At 62.3% G+C, this 19,925-nt stretch overlaps 2 protein-coding genes and 1 long non-coding RNA gene across 3 annotated transcripts; 1 reads left to right on the top strand and 2 right to left on the bottom strand.

Moving 5' to 3' along the window:
• Nucleotides 1-487: 487 nt before the first annotated feature.
• Nucleotides 488-5,202, bottom strand: RPL28 (ribosomal protein L28). Its single transcript, XM_054052390.1, has 5 exons — nt 5,130-5,202; nt 3,496-3,581; nt 3,087-3,210; nt 2,867-2,985; nt 488-710 (listed from the first exon to the last, which is right to left on the bottom strand). The coding sequence occupies exons 2-5, from the start codon at nt 3,574-3,576 to the stop codon at nt 618-620; spliced, it is 417 nt and encodes a 138-aa protein (XP_053908365.1). The 5' UTR covers nt 3,577-3,581; nt 5,130-5,202; the 3' UTR covers nt 488-617.
• Nucleotides 5,203-6,155: 953 nt separating this feature from the next.
• On the top strand, nt 6,156-11,529 carry LOC128849801 (uncharacterized). The gene is made up of 3 exons (XR_008447476.1): nt 6,156-6,286; nt 10,252-10,411; nt 11,099-11,529. It is a non-coding gene; the product is annotated as an uncharacterized LOC128849801 (long non-coding RNA).
• A 3,009-nt stretch (nt 11,530-14,538) lies between these two features.
• Nucleotides 14,539-15,730, bottom strand: LOC128849759 (zinc finger protein 239-like). Its single transcript, XM_054052302.1, has one exon. It carries the CDS (start codon nt 15,728-15,730, stop codon nt 14,858-14,860), a length of 873 nt encoding a protein of 290 aa, XP_053908277.1. The 3' UTR covers nt 14,539-14,857.
• Nucleotides 15,731-19,925: the final 4,195 nt, after the last annotated feature.

The raw sequence follows: 19,925 nt of genomic DNA, 5'->3' as shown, positions 1-19,925 counted from the left end.
GGCAGGAATTGGGGGGACAGAAAGAGGGGTAATTTTGGGGGGGGGTCCCCAAGAAGGGTAATTTTTTGGGGGGGGCAGGATTTGGGGGGGGCAGAAAGAGGGGTAATTTGGGGGGGGCAGGAGGGGGGGGGCACAAAGAGGGGAGAGGGTGACAAAAAATGGGGGGGCTGCCCCCCCCCAATAAGGAGCAGTTTGGGGGGGGGGGGGGCCTCAGGGACACCCCTAAACCTTTCCTGACACCCCCCCCCCATCTTTGGGTCCCCCCAAAATGATGCCCCACAGGCCCGGGGGGGTCCCCAAATCCTCCTGACACCCCTTTATGCCCCCCCCAACCCTCCTGTCCCCCCAAAAATGATGCACAATCAGCCGGGGGGGGGCCCAGGTCACCCCTTCATATTTTGGGGGGGGTCCCCCCAAACCCTTCTGTCCCCCCCATCCCTTTCTTAACCCCCAAAATGATGCATAACAGCCGGAAGGGGGCCCAGATCACCCCTTTATTTCATTCTGGGGGGGTCTCCAAACCCTCCTAACAGCCTCCCCCCGCCCCCCAAATGATGCCCCACAGTTTTGGGGGGCCCCGAGGGGGTCACCCCTTTATTTCAGTTTTTTGGGGGGGCTCATGGGGCTTTGGCCGCGCGTCCCCCCCTTTTCTTCTTCACCACTATGGGTTTCTGACTGCGCAGAATGGCGCTGGCGCGGCGCAGAGCAGCCTGGAAAGGAAAGGGGGGGGGATTTTGGGGACCCCCTCGGGTTTTAGGGACCCCCCCGAGATTCAGGGACCCCCCATTTTTAGAGCCCCCCCCTATTTTCCCAGCTGCCCCCCCTGGTTTCCAAGCATCCCCCCAACTTCCAGCCTTCTCCCTGCCTTTCAAACACCCCTCTGGAGTTTTACCCCCTCTCCCCTTGATTTTGGGGACCCCTCCTTGGATTTTGGGGACCCCCTCGGGTTTTAGGGACCCCCCCAAGTTTCAAGGACCCCCATTTTTAGAGACACCCCCCTATTTTCCCAGCTGCCCCCCCGGTTTCCAAGCACCCCCCCAACTTCCAGCCTTCTCCCTGCCTTTCAAACACCCCTCTGGAGTTTTATCCCCTCTCCCCTTGATTTTGGGGACCCCCCCCTTGGATTTTGGGGACCCCCCCGAGATTCAGGGACCCCCCATTTTCACAGACACCCCCCTATTTTCCCAGCTGCCCCCCTGGTTTCCAAGCACCCCCCCAACTTCCAGCCTTCTCCCTGCCTTTCAAACACCCCTCTGGAGTTTTATCCCCTCACCCCTGGATTTTGGGGACCCCCCCTTGGATTTTGGGGACCCCCCTTTATTTTAGGGACCCCCCAAAGTTTCAGGGACCCCCCATTTTCACAGACACCCCCCAGATTTTCCCAGCTGCCCCCCTGGTTTCCAAGCACCCCCCCCAACTTCCAGCCTTCTCCCTGCCTTTCAAACACTCCTCTGGAGTTTTACCCCCTCACCCCTTGATTTTGGGGACCCCTCCTTGGATTTTGGGGACACCCTCGGGTTTTAGGGACCCCCCCAAGTTTCAGGGACCCCCATTTTTAGAGACACCCCCCTATTTTCCCAGCTGACCCCCCTGGTTTCCAAGCATCCCTCTAACTTCCAGCCTTCTCCCTGCCTTTCAAGAACCCCTTTGAATTTTACTCCCCTCACCCCAGGTTTTGGGGACCCCCCCCTGGATTTTGGGGACCTCCCACTGGATTTTGGGGAACCCCTCGGGTTTCAGGGACCCCCCATTTTCAGAGCCCCCCCTATTTTCCCAGCTGCACCCCCGGTTTCCAAGCATCCCCCCAACTTCCAGCCTTCTCCCTGCCTTTCAAGAACCCCTTTGAATTTTACCCCCCTCACCCCGGGCTTTGGGGACCCCCCCTGGATTTTGGGGACCCCCCCGAGATTCAGGGACCCCCCATTTTCACAGACACCCCCCTATTTTCCCAGCTGCCCCCCCCCGGTTTCCAAGCACCCCCCCAACTTCCAGCCTTCTCCCTGCCTTTCAAACACCCCTCTGGAGTTTTATCCCCTCTCCCCTTGATTTTGGGGACCCCCCCCCTTGGATTTTGGGGACCCCCCCGAGATTCAGGGACCCCCCATTTTCACAGACACCCCCCTATTTTCCCAGCTGCCCCCCTGGTTTCCAAGCACCCCCCCAACTTCCAGCCTTCTCCCTGCCTTTCAAACACCCCTCTGGAGTTTTACCCCCTCACCCCTTGATTTTGGGGACCCCTCCTTGGATTTTGGGGACCCCCTCGGGTTTTAGGGACCCCCCCAAGTTTCAAGGACCCCCATTTTTAGAGACACCCCCCTATTTTCCCAGCTGCCCCCCCTGGTTTCCAAGCACCCCCCAACTTCCAGCCTTCTCCCTGCCTTTTAAGAACCCCTTTGAATTTTACCCCCCTCACCCCGGGCTTTGGGGACCCCCCCTGGATTTTGGGGACCCCCCCGAGATTCAGGGACCCCCCATTTTCACAGACACCCCCCTATTTTCCCAGCTGCCCCCCCTGGTTTCCAAGCACCCCCCCAACTTCCAGCCTTCTCCCTGCCTTTCAAACACCCCTCTGGAGTTTTACCCCCTCACCCCTGGATTTTGGGGACCCCCCCTTGGATTTTGGGGACCCCCTCGGGTTTTAGGGACCCCTCAAGTTTCAGGGACCCCCATTTTTAGAGACACCCCCCTATTTTCCCAGCTGCCCCCCCTGGTTTCCAAGCACCCCCCAACTTCCAGCCTTCTCCCTGCCTTTTAAGAACCCCTTTGAATTTTACTCCCCTCACCCCAGGTTTTGGGGACCCCCCCTGGATTTTGGGGACACCCCTAGATTTTGGGGACCCCCCTGGATTTCGGGGACCCCCCATACCATGCGCAAGTCACGCCGGTATTTATTCTTGCTGATGAGATGCCGAACGCTGCTCAGCGTCGCTCGCGCGTCGCGACGGATCAACACTCGCGTGTACGACGTCGCCGGTTTCCGTTGCCCTGAGAAATTGGGGGGACATAAGAACAAAGTGCCTCAAGGACCCCCCCAAAAACACGGGGCACCCCAAAAAAAAAGGGGGTAACCCCCTCTTAAAACGTACCAGCTCGTTTTTTGAGCACCACGACGATGCCTTTGCCGTCCGGCGCCGGCTCTACGCCCACGGTTTTGCGGTGGATGAGTCCGTTGTAGCGGAAGGAATTCCGAGCTTTGAGGTTGTTCGGCTCCTGGATTTGGGGGGGAAGAAAGGAGAAAAAGGGGGTTCAGGGCGATTTTGGGGGGGCTCTTGGGACTTTTGGGGGGGCGCTGCGCCCCTTTTGGGTGCTGAAAGGGATGTTTTGGGTGCTTGGACTCCACTGTCCCAAAAAATGGAGGGGTTCAAAGAGTCTGGGGGGGCTCCTTGGAATCTAGGGGGGTCCTCTCAACACACCCCCTCCCTCCCCCAAATCCTGGGGTCCCTTTAAGAGTTTGGGGGGGGGGGTCCCCCCGTTTTTTCGCCCCCCAAAACTGACAGTGCTGTAGGTCTGGTTGTTGCGTTTGATGAGGAAACTGGAGCAGTTCCGCACGATCATCCACTGCAGATGCGCCGACATCGCGCCTGGAGACACAGAACGCTTCAGGGACCCCCCAAAAACCCCTCAAATCCCCTTCCGGGACCCCAAAATCCTCCCTCTGTGATCCCCAAAACCGTCAAATCCCACTCCTGGGCCACTAAACCCCCCTTCGGGACCCAAAATCCTCCCTTTGTGACCCCCAAAGCCACCAAATCCCCCTCTGGGACCCCCAAAGCCCCTCAAATCCCACCCCCGAGCCACCAAATCCCCTTCCGGGACCCCAAAATCCTCCCTCTGTGATCCCCAAAACCGTCAAATCCCACTCCTGGGCCACTAAATCCCCCTTTGGGACCCAAAATCCTCCCTTTGTGACCCCCAAAGCCATCAAATCCCACCTCTGGGCCACCAAATCCCCCCTTTGGGACCCCCAAAGCCTCTCAAATCCCACCTCTGGGCCACCAAATCCCCCTCTGGGACCCCAAAGCCCCTCAAATCCCACCCCTGGGCCACCAAATCCCCCTCTGGGACCCCAAAACACCCTCTTGTGATCCCGGAACCCATCAAGTCCCACCTCTGGGCCACCAAATCCCCCTCTGGGATTCCAAAAACCCCTCAAATCCCACCCCGGGGCCACCAAATCCCCCTCTGGGACTCCAAAAACACCCTCTGAGGTCCCTGAACCCATCAAATCCCACCCCTCGGCCACTAAATCCCCCTTTGGGATCCCAATTCCCCTCTCTGCAAGCCCCAAAACTGACAAATCCCACCCTGTGGCCACCAAATCCCCCCTTTGGGACCCCCAAAGCCCCTCAAATCCCACCCCTGGGCCACCAAATCCCCCTCTGGGACCCCAAAACCCCCCCTTGTGATCCCGGAACCCATCAAGTCCCACACCTGGGCCACCAAATCCCCCTCTGGGACTCCAAAAACCCCTCAAATCCCACGCCCGGGCCACCAAGTCCTCCTCTGAGATCCCCAAAGCCCCTCAAATCCCACCCCTGGGCCACCAAATACTCCTCTGGGACCCCCAAAACTGTCAAATCCCATCCCTGGGCCACCAAATCCCCCTCTGGGACCCAAAAAACCCCCTCTGTGATTCCCGAACCCATCAAATCCCACCCCTGGGCCACCAAATACCCCTCTGGGACGCCCAAAACTATTAAATCCCATCCCGGGGCCACCCAATCCCCCTCTGGGACCCCAAAAACCCCCTCTGTGATTCCCGAACCCATCAAATCCCACCCTTGGGCCACCAAATCCCCCTCTGGGACCCCAAAATCCCCCTCTGTGATCCCCAAAGCCCCTCAAATCCCACCCCTGGACCACCAAATTCCCTTCTGGGACCTTCTAAGGTCTCCCAAACCCCCCATCAGCCCCCCCTAAACCCCCCTCGGGCCCCCCCAAAGCCCCTCAGCGTCTCCCAAATCCCATCCTGAACCCCAAAATCCCGCTCAGGGCCTCCCAACCCACCTGTGGACCTCAATTTCCCCTCAGGACCCCCCAACCCTATCCCGGGATTCCTAAATTTCTCCCTCCAAAGCCCCTCCTGGGCCTCCCCCCCCCCCCCCCAAGGCCGGAGCCACGCGCCGCACCTCCTCTCGCTGCCGCCACCGGAAGCGGAAAGGACGGATGGAGCGGGGGACGGCGAGAGCCGCTCGGCGCTTCGGCAACTTCCGGCTCCGCTCGGCAACTTCCGCTCCCCCCCTCGGCAATAATCGGCAATCTCCGTCAACGCTCGGGTTCTTTCGGCTCCGTTCGGGTTCTTTCGGCTCCGTTCGGGTTCTTTCGGCTCCGTTCGGGCACCTTCGGCTTCTTTCGGCTCAGCTCGGGCACCTTCGGCTTCTTTGGGGGATTTGGGGGTCCGTGAGGGGGAAATGGGGGTGTGAGAAGAATTTGGGGGGGCTGTGGGGGGGGGGGATTTGGGGTGCTGCCCCCCCCCCCCCCAGCTCCACTATGGGCACGAGGGAGGGGGGGAATGGATGGATTTGGGGGGGATCAAAGGATTTGGGGGGTCAGTGATGTTTTGGGGGGGATCAATGGATTTGGGGGGGCAGTGATGTTTTGGGGGTGATCAATGGATTTGGGGGGGACACTGATGAGGGGGATCAATGATTTGGGGGGGTCAGTGACGTTTTGGGGGGGATCAATGGATTTGGGGGGGGTCATTGATGGGGGGATCAATGATTTTGGGGGGGTCACTGACGTAGAGGGGGGATCAATGATTTTGGGGGGTCAGTGATGGGGGGATCAATGGATTTGGGGGGGACACTGACGTAGAGGGGGGATCAATGGATTTGGGGGGGTCAGTGACGTTTGGGGGGGGATCAATGAATTAGGGGGGGTCATTGATGGGGGATCAATGATTTTGGGGGGGTCAGTGACGTTTGGGGGGGATCGATGGATTTGGGGGGGTCACTGATGGGGGATCAATGGATTTGGGGGGGTCAGTGACGTTTTGGGGGGGATAATGGATTTGGGGGGGTCAGTGACGTTTTGAGGGGGATCAATGATTTTGGGGGGGGTCAGTGACGTAGAGGGGGGGGTCCGTTGAGGTGGGGGGGGCGGCCATGGGGTGTTGGGGCGCAGCGGCGGTGGTGGCGGTGGTGCTGGTTTTGGGGGGGGGGGTCCCCGTTTCAGCTCCACGAGGCTCTGCGGGGGCTGCGGGGGGAGAACGCGCGGCTCGAGGGGACCCTGAGGAACCTCAGCAGAGCTCTGGGGCAGCTGCGAACGCGCCTGCGCGACCCCCCCGGTGAGAGCACCCCAAAAACGGGGCACCCCGAAACCTCACAGCCAACCCCGAACCCCAAAATCCCCTCTGAGACCCCCTCGAAACCCACTGAGCACCCTCAACCCCCCCCCAATACCTCCCCCAAACCCCTCTGAGACCCCCCCCGGTGAGAGCACCCCCAAAAACGGGGCACCCCGAAACCTCAGAGCCAACCCCGAACCCCAAAATCCCCTCTGAGACCCCCTCGAAACCCACTGAGAACCCCCAAAACCCCTCTGAGACCCCCCCAAAACCTCCCCCAAACCCCTCTGAGACCCCCCCCGGTGAGAGCACCCCAAAAACGGGGCACCCCAAAACCTCACAGCCAACCCCGAACCCCCCGAGATCCCCCAAACCCACTGAGAACCCCCAAAAACCCCTCTGAGACCCCCCCAAAACCTCCCCCAAACCCCTCTGAGACCCCCCCAGAACTCCCTCAAACCCCTCCCGGTGAGAGCACCCCAAAAACGGGGCACCCCGAAACCTCACAGCCAACCCCGAACCCCCTAAACCCCTCTGAGATCCCCTCAAAACCCTCTGAGAACCCTCAAACCCCCCCAAGACCTCCCCCAAACCCCTCTGAGACCCCCCCAGACCACCCCCGGTGAGAGCACCCCAAAAACGGGGCACCCCGAAACCTCACAGCCAACCCAGAACCCCCTGAGATCCCCCAAAACCTCTGAGAACCCCAAAAACCCCTCTGAGATCCCCTCAAAACCCCTCTGAGACCCCCCCAAAACCTCCCCCAAACCCCTCTGAGACCCCCCCAGAACCCACTGAGCCCCCCCAAAACCCCTCTAAGACCCCCCCAGAACCCACTGAGCCCCCCCAAAACCCCTCTAAGACCCCCCCATAACCCACTGAGCCCCCCAAAACCCCTCTAAGACCCCCCCAGAACCCACTGAGCCCCCCCAAAACCCCTCTAAGACCCCCCCAGAACCCACTGAGCCCCCCCAAAACCCCTCTAAGACCCCCCCCGAACCCACTGAGCCCCCCAAAACCCCTCTAAGACCCCCCCCGAACCCACTGAGCCCCCCAAAACCCCTCTAAGACCCCCCCAGAACCCACTGAGCCCCCCCAAACCCCTCTAAGACCCCCCCAAAACCCACTGAGCCCCCCAAAACCCCTCTAAGACCCCCCCAAAACCCACTGAGCCCCCCCAAAACCCCTCTAAGACCCCCCCAAAACCCACTGAGCCCCCCAAAACCCCTCTAAGACCCCCCCAGAACCCACTGAGCCCCCCAAAACCCCTCTAAGACCCCCCAAAACCCCTCTAAGACCCCCCCAGAACCCACTGAGCCCCCCCAAAACCCTTCTAAGACCCCCCCAAAACCCACTGAGCCCCCCCAAACCCCTCTAAGACCCCCCCAAAACCCACTGAGCCCCCCAAAACCCCTCTAAGACACCCCCAGAACCCACTGAGCCCCCCAAAACCCCTCTAAAACCCCCCCAAAACCCACTGAGCCCCCCCAAACCCCTCTAAGACCCCCCCAGAACCCACTGAGCCCCCCCAAACCCCTCTAAGACCCCCAAAACCCCTCTAAGACCCCCCCAGAACCCACTGAGCCCCCCAAAACCCCTCTAAGACCCCCCAAAACCCACTGAGCCCCCCCAAACCCCTCTATAACCCCTCAAAACCCACTGAGCCCCCCCAAAACCCCTCTAAGACCCCCCAAAACCCACTGAGCCCCCCCAAAACCCCTCTAAGACCCCCAAAACCCACTGAGCCCCCCCAAACCCCTCTAAGACCCCCAAAACCCACTGAGCCTCCCCAAAACCCCTCTAAGACCCCCCAAAACCCACTGAGCCCCCCCAAAACCCCTCTAAGACCCCCAAAACCCACTGAGCCCCCCAAAACCCCTCTAAGACCCCCAAACCCCTCTAAGACCCCCCCAAAATCCACTGAGCCCCCCCAAAACCCCTCTAAGACCCCCCAAAACCCACTGAGCCCCCCCAAACCCCTCTAAGACCCCCCCAGAACTCACTGAGCCCCCCAAAACCCCTCTAAGACCCCCCCAAACCCCTCTAAGACCCCCCCAGAACCCACTGAGCCCCCCCAAAACCCCTCTAAGACCCCCCAAAACCCACTGAGCCCCCCCAAACCCCTCTAAGACCCCCCCAAAACCCACTGAGCCCCCCAAAACCCCTCTAAGACCCCCCAAAACCCACTGAGCCCCCCCAAACCCCTCTAAGACCCCCCCCCGAACCCACTGAGCCCCCCCAAAACCCCTCTAAGACCCCCCCAAAATCCACTGAGCCCCCCCAAAACCCCTCTAAGACCCCCCAAAACCCACTGAGCCCCCCCAAAACCCCTCTAAGACCCCCCTAGAACCCACTGAGCCCCCCCAAACCCCTCTAAAACCCCCCAAAACCCACTGAGCCCCCCCAAAACCCCTCCAAGACCCCCCCGAACCCACTGAGCCCCCCCAAAACCCCTCTAAGACCCCCCAAAACCCACTGAGCCCCCAAAACCCACTGAGCCCCCCCAAAACCCCTCTAAGACCCCCCCAGAACCCACTGAGCCCCCCCAAAACCCCTCTAAGACCCCCCCAGAACCCACTGAGCCCCCCAAAACCCCTCTAAGACCCCCCCAGAACCCACTGAGCCCCCCCAAAACCCCTCTAAGACCCCCCCAGAACCCACTGAGCCCCCCCAAAACCCCTCTAAGACCCCCCCAGAACCCACTGAGCCCCGCCAAAACCCCTCTAAGACCCCCCCAAAACCCACTGAGCCCCCCCAAAACCCCTCTAAGACCCCCCCAAAACCCACTGAGCCCCCCCAAACCCCTCTAAGACCCCCCCCGAACCCACTGAGCCCCCCCAAAACCCCTCTAAGACCCCCCCAGAACCCACTGAGCCCCCCCAAAACCCCTCTAAGACCCCCAAAACCCCTCTAAGACCCCCCCAGAACCCACTGAGCCCCCCCAAAACCCCTCTAAGACCCCCCCAAAACCCACTGAGCCCCCCCAAACCCCTCTAAGACCCCCCCAGAACCCACTGAGCCCCCCAAAACCCCTCTAAGACCCCCCCCAAAACCCACTGAGCCCCCCCAAACCCCTCTAAGACCCCCCCCGAACCCACTGAGCCCCCCAAAACCCCTCTAAGACCCCCCCAGAACCCACTGAGCCCCCCCAAAACCCCTCTAAGACCCCCCTAGAACCCACTGAGCCCCCCCAAACCCCTCTAAAACCCCCCAAAACCCACTGAGCCCCCCCAAAACCCCTCCAAGACCCCCCCCGAACCCACTGAGCCCCCCAAAACCCCTCTAAGACCCCCCAAAACCCACTGAGCCCCCAAAACCCACTGAGCCCCCCCAAAACCCCTCTAAGACCCCCCCAGAACCCACTGAGCCCCCCCAAAACCCCTCTAAGACCCCCCCAGAACCCACTGAGCCCCCCAAAACCCCTCTAAGACCCCCCCCGAACCCACTGAGCCCCCCAAAACCCCTCTAAGACCCCCCCAGAACCCACTGAGCCCCCCCAAACCCCTCTAAGACCCCCCCAGAACCCACTGAGCCCCCCCAAAACCCCTCTAAGACCCCCCCAGAACCCACTGAGCCCCCCAAAACCCCTCTAAGACCCCCCAGAACCCACTGAGCCCCCCAAAACCCCTCTAAGACCCCCAAAACCCCTCTAAGACCCCCCCAGAACCCACTGAGCCCCCCCAAAACCCCTCTAAGACCCCCCAAAACCCACTGAGCCCCCCAAAACCCCTGTAAGCCCCCCCAAAACCCCTCTAAGACCCCCCAAAACCCACTGAGCCCCCCCAAAACCCCTCTAAGACCCCCCCAAAACCCACTGAGCCCCCCCAAAACCCCTCTAAGACCCCCTCAAAACCCACTGAGCCCCCCCAAAACCCCTCTAAGCCCCCCCAAAACCCCTCTAAGACCCCCCCAAAACCCACTGAGCCCCCCAAAACCCCCTCTAAGCCCCCCCCATCTCCCCCCAGACCTGACCTGGACACAGGAGCCCCCCCCCCCCCGAACAGCCCCCCCACTGCTTTAGGGGGGGCCCCTCCAGCCCCGCCCCCGCACTGACCCCCCCTCATTTGGGGGGGCTCCTGTTGGGGGGGGCAGCTCTGCGGCGGCTGCTGCTCTGAGACACCCCAGGTATGGGGGGGGGGCACATGGGGGGGACCCCGATATTGGGGGGGGGGTACATGGTGGGGGGACCCAGATATGGGGGGGGCACATGGGGGGGGACACAGATATGGGGGGGACCCCGATATGGGGGGGTACATGGGGGGGTACCCCGATATGGGGGGGGCACATGGAGGGGGGGGGGCCCAGATATGGGGGGGGGGTACATGGGGGGGACCCCGATATTTGGGGGGGGGTACATGGGGGGGGACCCAGATATGGGGGGGGCACATGGGGGGGGACACAGATATGGGGGGGGACCCCGATATGGGGGGGTACATGGGGGGGTACCCCGATATGGGGGGGGTACATAGGGGGGGACCTCGATATGGGGGGGGCACATGGGGGGGGGACCCAGATATGGGGGAGGTACATGGGGGGTACCCCGATATGGGGGGGGCACATGGGAGGGACCCCGATATGGGGGGGGTACATGGGGGGGACACAGATATGGGGGGGCACATGGGGGGGGTACCCCGATATGGGGGGCACATGGGGGACACCCCGATATGGGGGAGGGGGCACATGGGGGGGACCCCGATATTGGTGGGGGGTACATGGGGGGGGACACAGATATGGGGGGGGGTACATGGGGGGGGCATTTGGGTCACCCCATAGCGATGGATTCTGCCCCACAGCAATGGTTCTGCCCCATAGCAATGGATTCTGCCCCACAGCGATGGATTCTGCCCCACAGTGATGGATTCTGCCCCACAGCAACGCTGCCCCACATCCACCTGATCCTACGTCACTGCCCCACAGCGATGCTGCCCCACATGGATCCTGCCCCATAGCAATCCTGCTGCCCCATAGCGATCCTGCCCCATAGCAACACTGCCCCACATGAATTCTGCCCCACATGAATTCTGCCCCACAGCGATGCTGCCCCACAGTGACTCTGCCCCACAGTGCTTCTGCCCCATAGCAGCACTGCCCCATAGCGATGCTGCCCCACAGCAATGCTGCCCCACAGCGATGCTGCCCCATAGCGGCACTGCCCCATAGCGATGCTGCCCCATAGCAGCGCTGCCCCACAGCGATGCTGCCCCATAGCGGCGCTTCCCCATAGCAGCACTGCCCCATAGCGGTGCTGCCCCATAGCGGCGCTGCCCCATAGCAGCACTGCCCCATAGCTGCGCTGCCCCATAGCGGTGCTGCCCCATAGCAGCGCTGCCCCATAGCGGCGCTTCCCCATAGCGATGCTGCCCCCCCCAATCTGTGGGGCACAAAGGCTGAACTGTGGCTCTGCCCTCCCTCCCCCCTCCCCTCTCCCCTCCCTTTAATTAAACCCTTCATTAAAACCCAATTGATTTAATTGAGAGCTCCGGATCCGCCCGGGGGGGCCCAAAGGGCACATTCAGGGGCCCAAAGGTCGTATTTAGTGGCCCAAAGGTCGTATTTAGTGGCCAAAAGGGCACATTCAGTGGCCCAAAGGTCGTATTTAGTGGCCAAAAGGGCACATTCAGTGGCCCAAAGGACACATGGAGTGGCCAAAACACACATGGAGTGGCCAAAGGTCACAATTAGTGGCCAAAAGGTCATATTTAGTGGCCAAAGGTCACATGGAGTGGCCCAAAGGATACATACAGTGGCCCAAAGGTCACATTTAGTGGCCCAAAGGTCACATTGAGTGGCCAAAAGGTCACATTGAGTGGCCCAAAGGTCATATTTAGTGGCCAAAGGTCATATTTAGTGGCCCAAAGGTCATATTTAGTGGCCAAAGGACAAATGGAGTGGCCCGAAACACACATGGAGTGGCCCAAAGGTCACATTCAGTGGCCCAAAGGTCACATGGAGTGGCCAAAACCACACATGGAGTGGCTCAAAGGTCACATTCAGTGGCCAAAAGGTCACATTCAGTGGCCAAAGGTCCCGTAGATCCACGTGGGTCAATGTGGTGGATCAACAGTTGACCCACGTTGACCCCCATTGACCCACACTGACCCACACTGACCCCCGCTGACCCCTGGCAGTGCCGCGGCAGCGCCGAGGGCCGTCCCCACGTCCCCACCTCTTCCCGTCAAGAGCCCAAAGGCCCAACGGCAGAGCCTCAACGGCCGCCATCGCCCTCACGGACCATCGCCGACGCCTTCGCCTCCACCCACGGCGCCCGCGACGCCTCCCCCCGACCCCGCGGCCTCCGCAGCCCCACAGGGATCCTCCTGCCCCATAGCGATGGATTCTGCCCCACAGCGATGGATTCTGCCCCATAGCGATGGATTCTGCCCCACAGCGATCCTGCTGCCCCACAGCAATGCTGCCCCATAGCGGCGCTGCCCCATAGGGATCCTCCTGCCCCGCAGCGATGGATTCTGCCCCACAGCGATGGATTCTGCCCCATAGCGATGGATTCTGCCCCACAGCGATGGATTCTGCCCCACAGCGATGGATTCTGCCCCATAGCGATGGGTTCTGCCCCATAGCAATGGATTCTGCCCCATAGCGATGGATTCTGCCCCACAGCGATGGATTCTGCCCCACAGCGATGGATTCTGCCCCATAGCGATGGATTCTGCCCCATAGCGATGGGTTCTGCCCCATAGCAATGGATTCTGCCCCATAGCGATGGATTCTGCCCCACAGCGATCCTGCTGCCCCACAGCAATGCTGCCCCGTAGCGGCGCTGCCCCATAGGGATCCTCCTGCCCCGCAGCGATGGATTCTGCCCCACAGCAATCCTGCTGCCCCACAGCAATGCTGCCCCATAGGGATCCTCCTGCCCCACAGCGATGGATGCTGCCCCATAGCAATGGATTCTGCCCCACAGCGATGGATGCTGCCCCATAGCAATGGATTCTGCCCCACAGCGATGGATTCTGCCCCATAGCGATGGATTCTGCCCCATAGCGATGGATTCTGCCCCATAGCGATGGATTCTGCCCCATAGCGATGCTGCTGCCCCACAGCAATGCTGCCCCACACACATAGATTCTGCCCCATAGCAACACCACCCCATAGCAATCCTGCTGCCCCATAGCAGCGCTGCCCCATGGCACATTGACCCATATCAATCCACATTGACCCATATTGACCACTATTGATCAACTCTGTTGACCCCCATGGATCTACGTTGACCCACATCGATTGACGTTGACCCCCATTGACCCCCATTGACCCCCACTGACCACTGTTGATCCACCACATTGACCCCCATGGATCTACGTTGACCCATATTGATTCATGTTGACCCACATTGACCCCCGTTGACCCACGTTGACCCATATTGACCCCCGTTGACCCCTGGCAGTGCCGCGGCAGCGCCGAGGGCCGTCCCCACGTCCCCACCTCTTCCCGTCAAGAGCCCAAAGGCCCAACGGCAGAGCCTCAACGGCCGCCATCGCCCTCACGGACCATCACCGCCACCTTCGCCTCCACCCACGGCGCCCGCGACGCCTCCCCCCGACCCCGCGGCCTCCGCGGCCCCACAGGGATCCTCCTGCCCCATAGCGATGGATTCTGCCCCATAGCGATGGGTTCTGCCCCACAGCGATGGATTCTGCCCCACAGCAATGGATTCTGCCCCATAGCGATGGGTTCTGCCCCACAGCGATCCTGCTGCCCCACAGCAATGCTGCCCCATAGCGGCGCTGCCCCATAGGGATCCTCCTGCCCCGCAGCGATGGATTCTGCCCCACAGCGATGGATCCTGCCCCACAGTGATGGATTCTGCCCCATAGGGATCCTCCTGCCCCACAGCGATGGATTCTGTCCCACAGCGATGGATTCTGCCCCACAGCAATCCTGCTGCCCCACAGCAATGCTGCCCCATAGGGATCCTCCTGCCCCACAGCGATGGATGCTGCCCCATAGCAATGGATTCTGCCCCACAGCGATGGATTCTGCCCCATAGCGATGGATTCTGCCCCACAGCGATGGATTCTGCCCCACAGCGATGGATTCTGCCCCATAGCGATGGATTCTGCCCCATAGCGATGGATTCTGCCCCATAGCGATGCTGCTGCCCCACAGCAATGCTGCCCCACACACATAGATTCTGCCCCATAGCAACACCACCCCATAGCAATCCTGCTGCCCCATAGCAGCGCTGCCCCATGGCACATTGACCCATATCAATCCACATTGACCCATATTGACCACTATTGATCAACTCTGTTGACCCCCATGGATCTACGTTGACCCACATCGATTGACGTTGACCCATATTGACCCCCATTGACCCCCATTGACCCACACTGACCACTGTTGATCCACCACATTGACCCCCATGGATCTACGTTGACCCATATCGATTCATGTTGACCCACATTGACCCCCATTGACCCACGTTGACCCATATTGACCCCCGTTGACCCCTGGCAGTGCCGCGGCAGCGCCGAGGGCCGTCCCCACGTCCCCATCTCTTCCCGTCAAGAGCCCAAAGGCCCAACGGCAGAGCCTCAACGGCCGCCATCGCCCTCACGGACCATCACCGCCACCTTCGCCTCCACCCACGGCGCCCGCGACGCCTCCCCCCGACCCCGCGGCCTCCGCGGCAGCGCCGGAAGCCATTCCACCACCACCTCCTCGGGGGTCGGCGTGGAGGCGCCGGCGATGGTGGGCCAGGTCGGCGGCGCGGCTGAAGGCCTTGGGGCAGTGGGCGCAGCGGTGGGGCCTCTCGCCGGTGTGCGTGCGCTGGTGGACGAGCAGCCGGTCGCTCTCGCCGAAGCATTTCCCGCAGTGGCCGCAACGGAAGGGTTTACGGCCGCTGTGTTGGCGCAGGTGGCGGCGGAGGTTGGAGCCGTAGCCGAAGCGTTTGCCGCACTCGCCGCACTCGTAGGGTTTCTCGCCGGTGTGCGTCCGCTGGTGCTCGCGCAGGTGGTTGCTTTCGCCGAAGCGTTTGCCGCAGCGGCCGCAGCCGAAGGCTTTGCGCCCGGCGTGGAGGTGGAGGTGTTTGCTGAGGTTGGAGCTGTAGGCGAAGCGTTTGCCGCAGGCGCCGCACTCGTAGGGTTTCTCGCCGCTGTGGCGGTGCCGGTGCTGCAGGAGGGCCGAGCTCTCGGCGAAGCTCTTCCCGCAGGCGCCGCACTTGAAGGGTTTCTCGGCCGCGTGGGCGCTGCGGTGGCGCCGGAAGCGGGAGGCGAACGCGAAGGTCTTCCCGCACTGCGGGCAGCAAAGGGGATCCCGCGGCAATGGCGCCGGCGGCGGCGGTGACGATGGCGGTGGTGGTGGCGGTGGTGTTGTGGTTGCTGTGAGGAGAGAAGAGAGCCCCCGTGGAGACCCCCAAACGGCTCCGAAGGGACCCTCCGAGCGGCCAAAGGCGCTGAGGAGCCGCTGGGGGGCGCTCTGCCCCATAGAGACAGTGGGGGGTGCTCTGCCCCATAGAGACAGTGGGGGGTGCTCTGCCCCATAGAGCCACTGGGGGGCGCTCTGCCCCATAGAGACAGTGGGGGGCGCTCTGCCCCATAGAGACAGTGGGGGGCGCTCTGCTCTGCCCCATAGAGCCGCTGGGGGGCGCTCTGCCCCATAGAGACAGTGGGGGGCGCTCTGCCCCATAGAGACAGTGGGGGGGCGCTCTGCTCTGCCCCATAGAGCCGCTGGGGGGCGCTCTGCTCTGCCCCATAGAGACAGTGGGGGGCGCTGAGCGGCACCACAGAGCCAGTAGGGGGCGCTCTGCCCCATAGAGACAGTGGGGGACGCTCTGCCCCATAGAGCCACTGGGGGGCGCTGAGCGGCACCACAGAGCCAGTGGGGGGCGCTCTGCCCCATAGAGACAGTGGGGGGCGCTCTGCTCTGCCCCATAGAGCCGCTGGGGGGCGCTCTGCTCTGCCCCATAGAGACAGTGGGGGGCGCTCTGCTCTGCCCCATAGAGCCGCTGGGGGGCGCTCTGCTCTGCCCCATAGAGACAGTGGGGGGCGCTGAGCGGCACCACAGAGCCACTGGGGGGCGCTCTGCCCCATAGAGACAGTGGGGGGCGCTCTGCCCCATAGAGACAGTGGGGGGCGCTCTGCCCCATAGAGACAGTGGGGGGGCGCTCTGCCCCATAGAGACAGTGGGGGGCGCTGAGCGGCACCACAGAGCCACTGGGGGGCGCTCTGCCCCATAGAGACAGTGGGGGGCGCTCTGCCCCATAGAGACAGTGGGGGGGCGCTCTGCCCCATAGAGACAGTGGGGGGCGCTGAGCGGCACCACAGAGCCAGTGGGGGGCGCTCTGCCCCATAGAGCCGCTGGGGGGGCGCTCTGCCCCATAGAGACAGTGGGGGGCACTCTGCTCCGCCCCATAGAGCCGCTGGGGGGCGCTCTGCTCTGCCCCATAGAGACAGTGGGGGGCGCTCTGCTCTGCCCCATAGAGACAGTGGGGGGCGCTCTGCTCTGCCCCATAGAGCCGCTGGGGGGCGCTCTGCTCTGCCCCATAGAGACAGTGGGGGGCGCTCTGCTCCGCCCCATAGAGCCGCTGGGGGGCGCTCTGCTCTGCCCCATAGAGACAGTGGGGGGCGCTCTGCTCCGCCCCATAGAGCCGCTGGGGGGCGCTCTGCCCCATAGAGCCAGTAGGGGGCGCTCTGCCCCATAGAGACAGTGGGGGACGCTCTGCTCTGCCCCATAGAGCCGCTGGGGGGCGCTCTGCTCTGCCCCATAGAGCCACTGGGGGGCGCTCTGCTCTGCCCCATAGAGACAGTGGGGGGCGCTGAGCGGCACCACAGAGCCACTGGGGGGCGCTCTGCCCCATAGAGACAGTGGGGGGCGCTCTGCCCCATAGAGACAGTGGGGGGGCGCTCTGCTCTGCCCCATAGAGACAGTGAGGGGCGCTCTGCTCTGCCCCATAGAGCCGCTGGGGGGCGCTCTGCCCCATAGAGACAGTGGGGGGCGCTGAGCGGCACCACAGAGACAGTGGGGACGCTCTGCCCCATAGAGCCACTGGGGGGCGCTCTGCTCTGCCCCATAGAGACAGTGGGGACCCATAGATCTGCTGCTCTGCCCCATAAAGCCACTGGGGGGCGCTGAGTGGCACCATAGAGCCACTGGGGGGTGCTCTGCCCCATAGAGACAGTGGGGGGCGCTCTGCTCTGCCCCATAGAGCCGCTGGGGGGCGCTCTGCTCGGCTCCATAGAGACAGTGGGGGGCGCTCTGCTCTGCCCCATAGAGCCGCTGGGGGGCGCTCTGCTCTGCCCCATAGAGACAGTGGGGGGCGCTGAGCGGCACCACAGAGCCACTGGGGGGCGCTCTGCCCCATAGATCCAGTGGAGGATGCTCTGCCCCATAGATCCACTGGGGGACACTCTGCCCCATAGATCCAGTGGTGACCCATAGATCTGCTGCTCTGACCCACAGATCCGCTGCTCTGACCCACAGAGCCGTTGGGGGGCGCTCTGCCCCATAGATTCAGTGCTGACCCATAGATCTGCTGCTCTGACCCATAGAGCCACTGGGGGGCGCTCTACCCCATAGAGCCACTGAGGGGTGCTCTGCCCCATAGAGCCAGTGCTGACCCATAGATCTGCTACTCTGCCCCATAGATTCAGTGCTGACCCATAGATTTGCTGCTCTGACCCATAGATCCACTGCTCTGACCCACAGATCTCCTTGTCTGCCCCACATCCCCCTCTGCCCCACATCCTCTCTCTGCCCCACATCTCCCCACTCACCTCTGGGGCCGTTGGGGCTCTCGGGCGGTTCCTCCATTCTCTGTGGGGACAATGGGGTCAAAGGGGAATGGGGGGACCCTGCGGGGGGGGGGGGCAGAATGAGGGGGACCAAAGGGGACCCCCAAACCACCCCGAGGACCCCCAAACCCATAGAGACACCCCCAAACCACCCCGGGGACCCCCAAAACCATAGAGACACCCCCAAACCACCCCGGGGACCCCCAAACCCATACAGACACCCCCAAACCCGCTCCTGGCATCCCCAAACCCATAGAGACACCCCAAAACCCATAGAGACACCCGCAAACCACCCCGGGGACCCCCAAACCCATACAGACACCCCCAAACCCGCTCCTGGCATCCCCAAACCCATAGAGACACCCCAAAACCACCCCGGGGACCCCCAAACCCATTGAGACACCCCCAAACCCATAGAGACACCCCCAAACCCGCTCCTGGCACCCCCAAACCCATAGAGACACCCCCAAAGCCCCCCTCCCCTCACCGCCCCCTCCGCCGCCGCCGATTCCGGAAGCGCTGAGGCCGCCGGGGCCGCTCCCGGAAGTGCTGAGGCCACTCTGGCCGCGCTGAGGGCTCTCTCTCGCTCCCTCTCTGGTGCCGCTCTGTCCGCGCGGAGGCCGCGACTCGATGGTAAATTAACCCCCTGCGCGCCGCGCCGCCCCCACTGCCCGCAGCCCCATTTCAGACGAGTTTTAACCCATTTTGGGGACCCCGATTTGTTGCCCCCAGAGGGGCAGAAGGGGCAGGAGGGGAGGGGGAGAGGGGGCAGGGGGCCCATTCCAGGAGGCTTTTAACCATTTCTCCTGAAAGGCCCCTGGGAGCCTCTTAAAGGATTCCTGGAAATACAGAGAGGCTCTCAGGACCCCTCTGGAGCCCCCCAGGATCATTCCAACACCCCCAGGACCCCTCTAGAGGCCTCCTGGTGGTGTTGGAATGATCCTGGGGGGCTCCAGAGGGGTCCCAGAGGGCTCCAGAGGGGTCCTGGAGGTGTTGGAATGATCCTGGGGGGCTCCAGAAGGGTCTCAGGGGGCTCTGGATGAGTCCTGGGGGTGTTGGAATAATCCTGAGGGGCTCCAGAGGGGTCCTGGAGGTGTTGGAGTGATCCGGGGGGGCTCCAGAGGGGTCTCAGGGGGCTCTGGATGAGTCCTGGGGGGGATGGAATAATCCTGAGGGGCTCAAGAGGGGTCCCAGAGGGCTCTTGAGGGGTCCTGGGGGTGTTGGAATAATCCTGGGGGGCTCCAGAGGGGTCCCAGAGGGGTCCAGAGGGGTCCTGGGGGTGTTGGAATGATCCTGGGGGGCTCCAGAGGGGTCAGGGAGCAGATTTGGGGGGGTCTCTATGGGTTTGAGGGTGTCAAAGAGCAGGTTTGGGGGGGTCCCGACAGGGTTTGGGGGTCCCAAGGGTGGTTTGGGGGGATCTCAGCAGGGTTTGGGGGTCCCAAGGGTGGTTTGGAGGGGTCTCGGCAGGATTTGGGGGTCCCAAGGGTGGTTTTGGGGGAGAACGGCGGCCGTTGAGACTCTTCCGTGGTGGCCGCGTGCCGCGAGTTGGCCCTTTCGGCTCTTGTCATGAAGATACGGGAACTTGGGGACGGCCCACGGCACAACCGCGGCACTTCCAGGGGTCAACATGGGTCAATGTGGGTCAACGTGGGTCAACATGGATTGATATGGGTCAACGTCGATCAACGCAGATCCACGTGGGTCAACGTGGTGGATCAATAGTGGTCAACGTGGGTCAATATGGGTCAACAGATCAATATGGATCAACACAGGTTCATGTGGGTCAACATAGTTGATCAATAGTGGTCAATATGGGTCAATGTGGGTCAATATGGGTCAATGTGGGTCAATATGGATCAACGTAGATCCATGTGGGTCAACATAGTTGA

Source organism: Cuculus canorus, chromosome 33 (assembly GCF_017976375.1).
Source record: "Cuculus canorus isolate bCucCan1 chromosome 33, bCucCan1.pri, whole genome shotgun sequence".
NCBI classification, from domain to species: Eukaryota; Metazoa; Chordata; class Aves; order Cuculiformes; family Cuculidae; genus Cuculus; species Cuculus canorus.
This window is presented reverse-complemented; position numbering and strand designations above follow the sequence as displayed.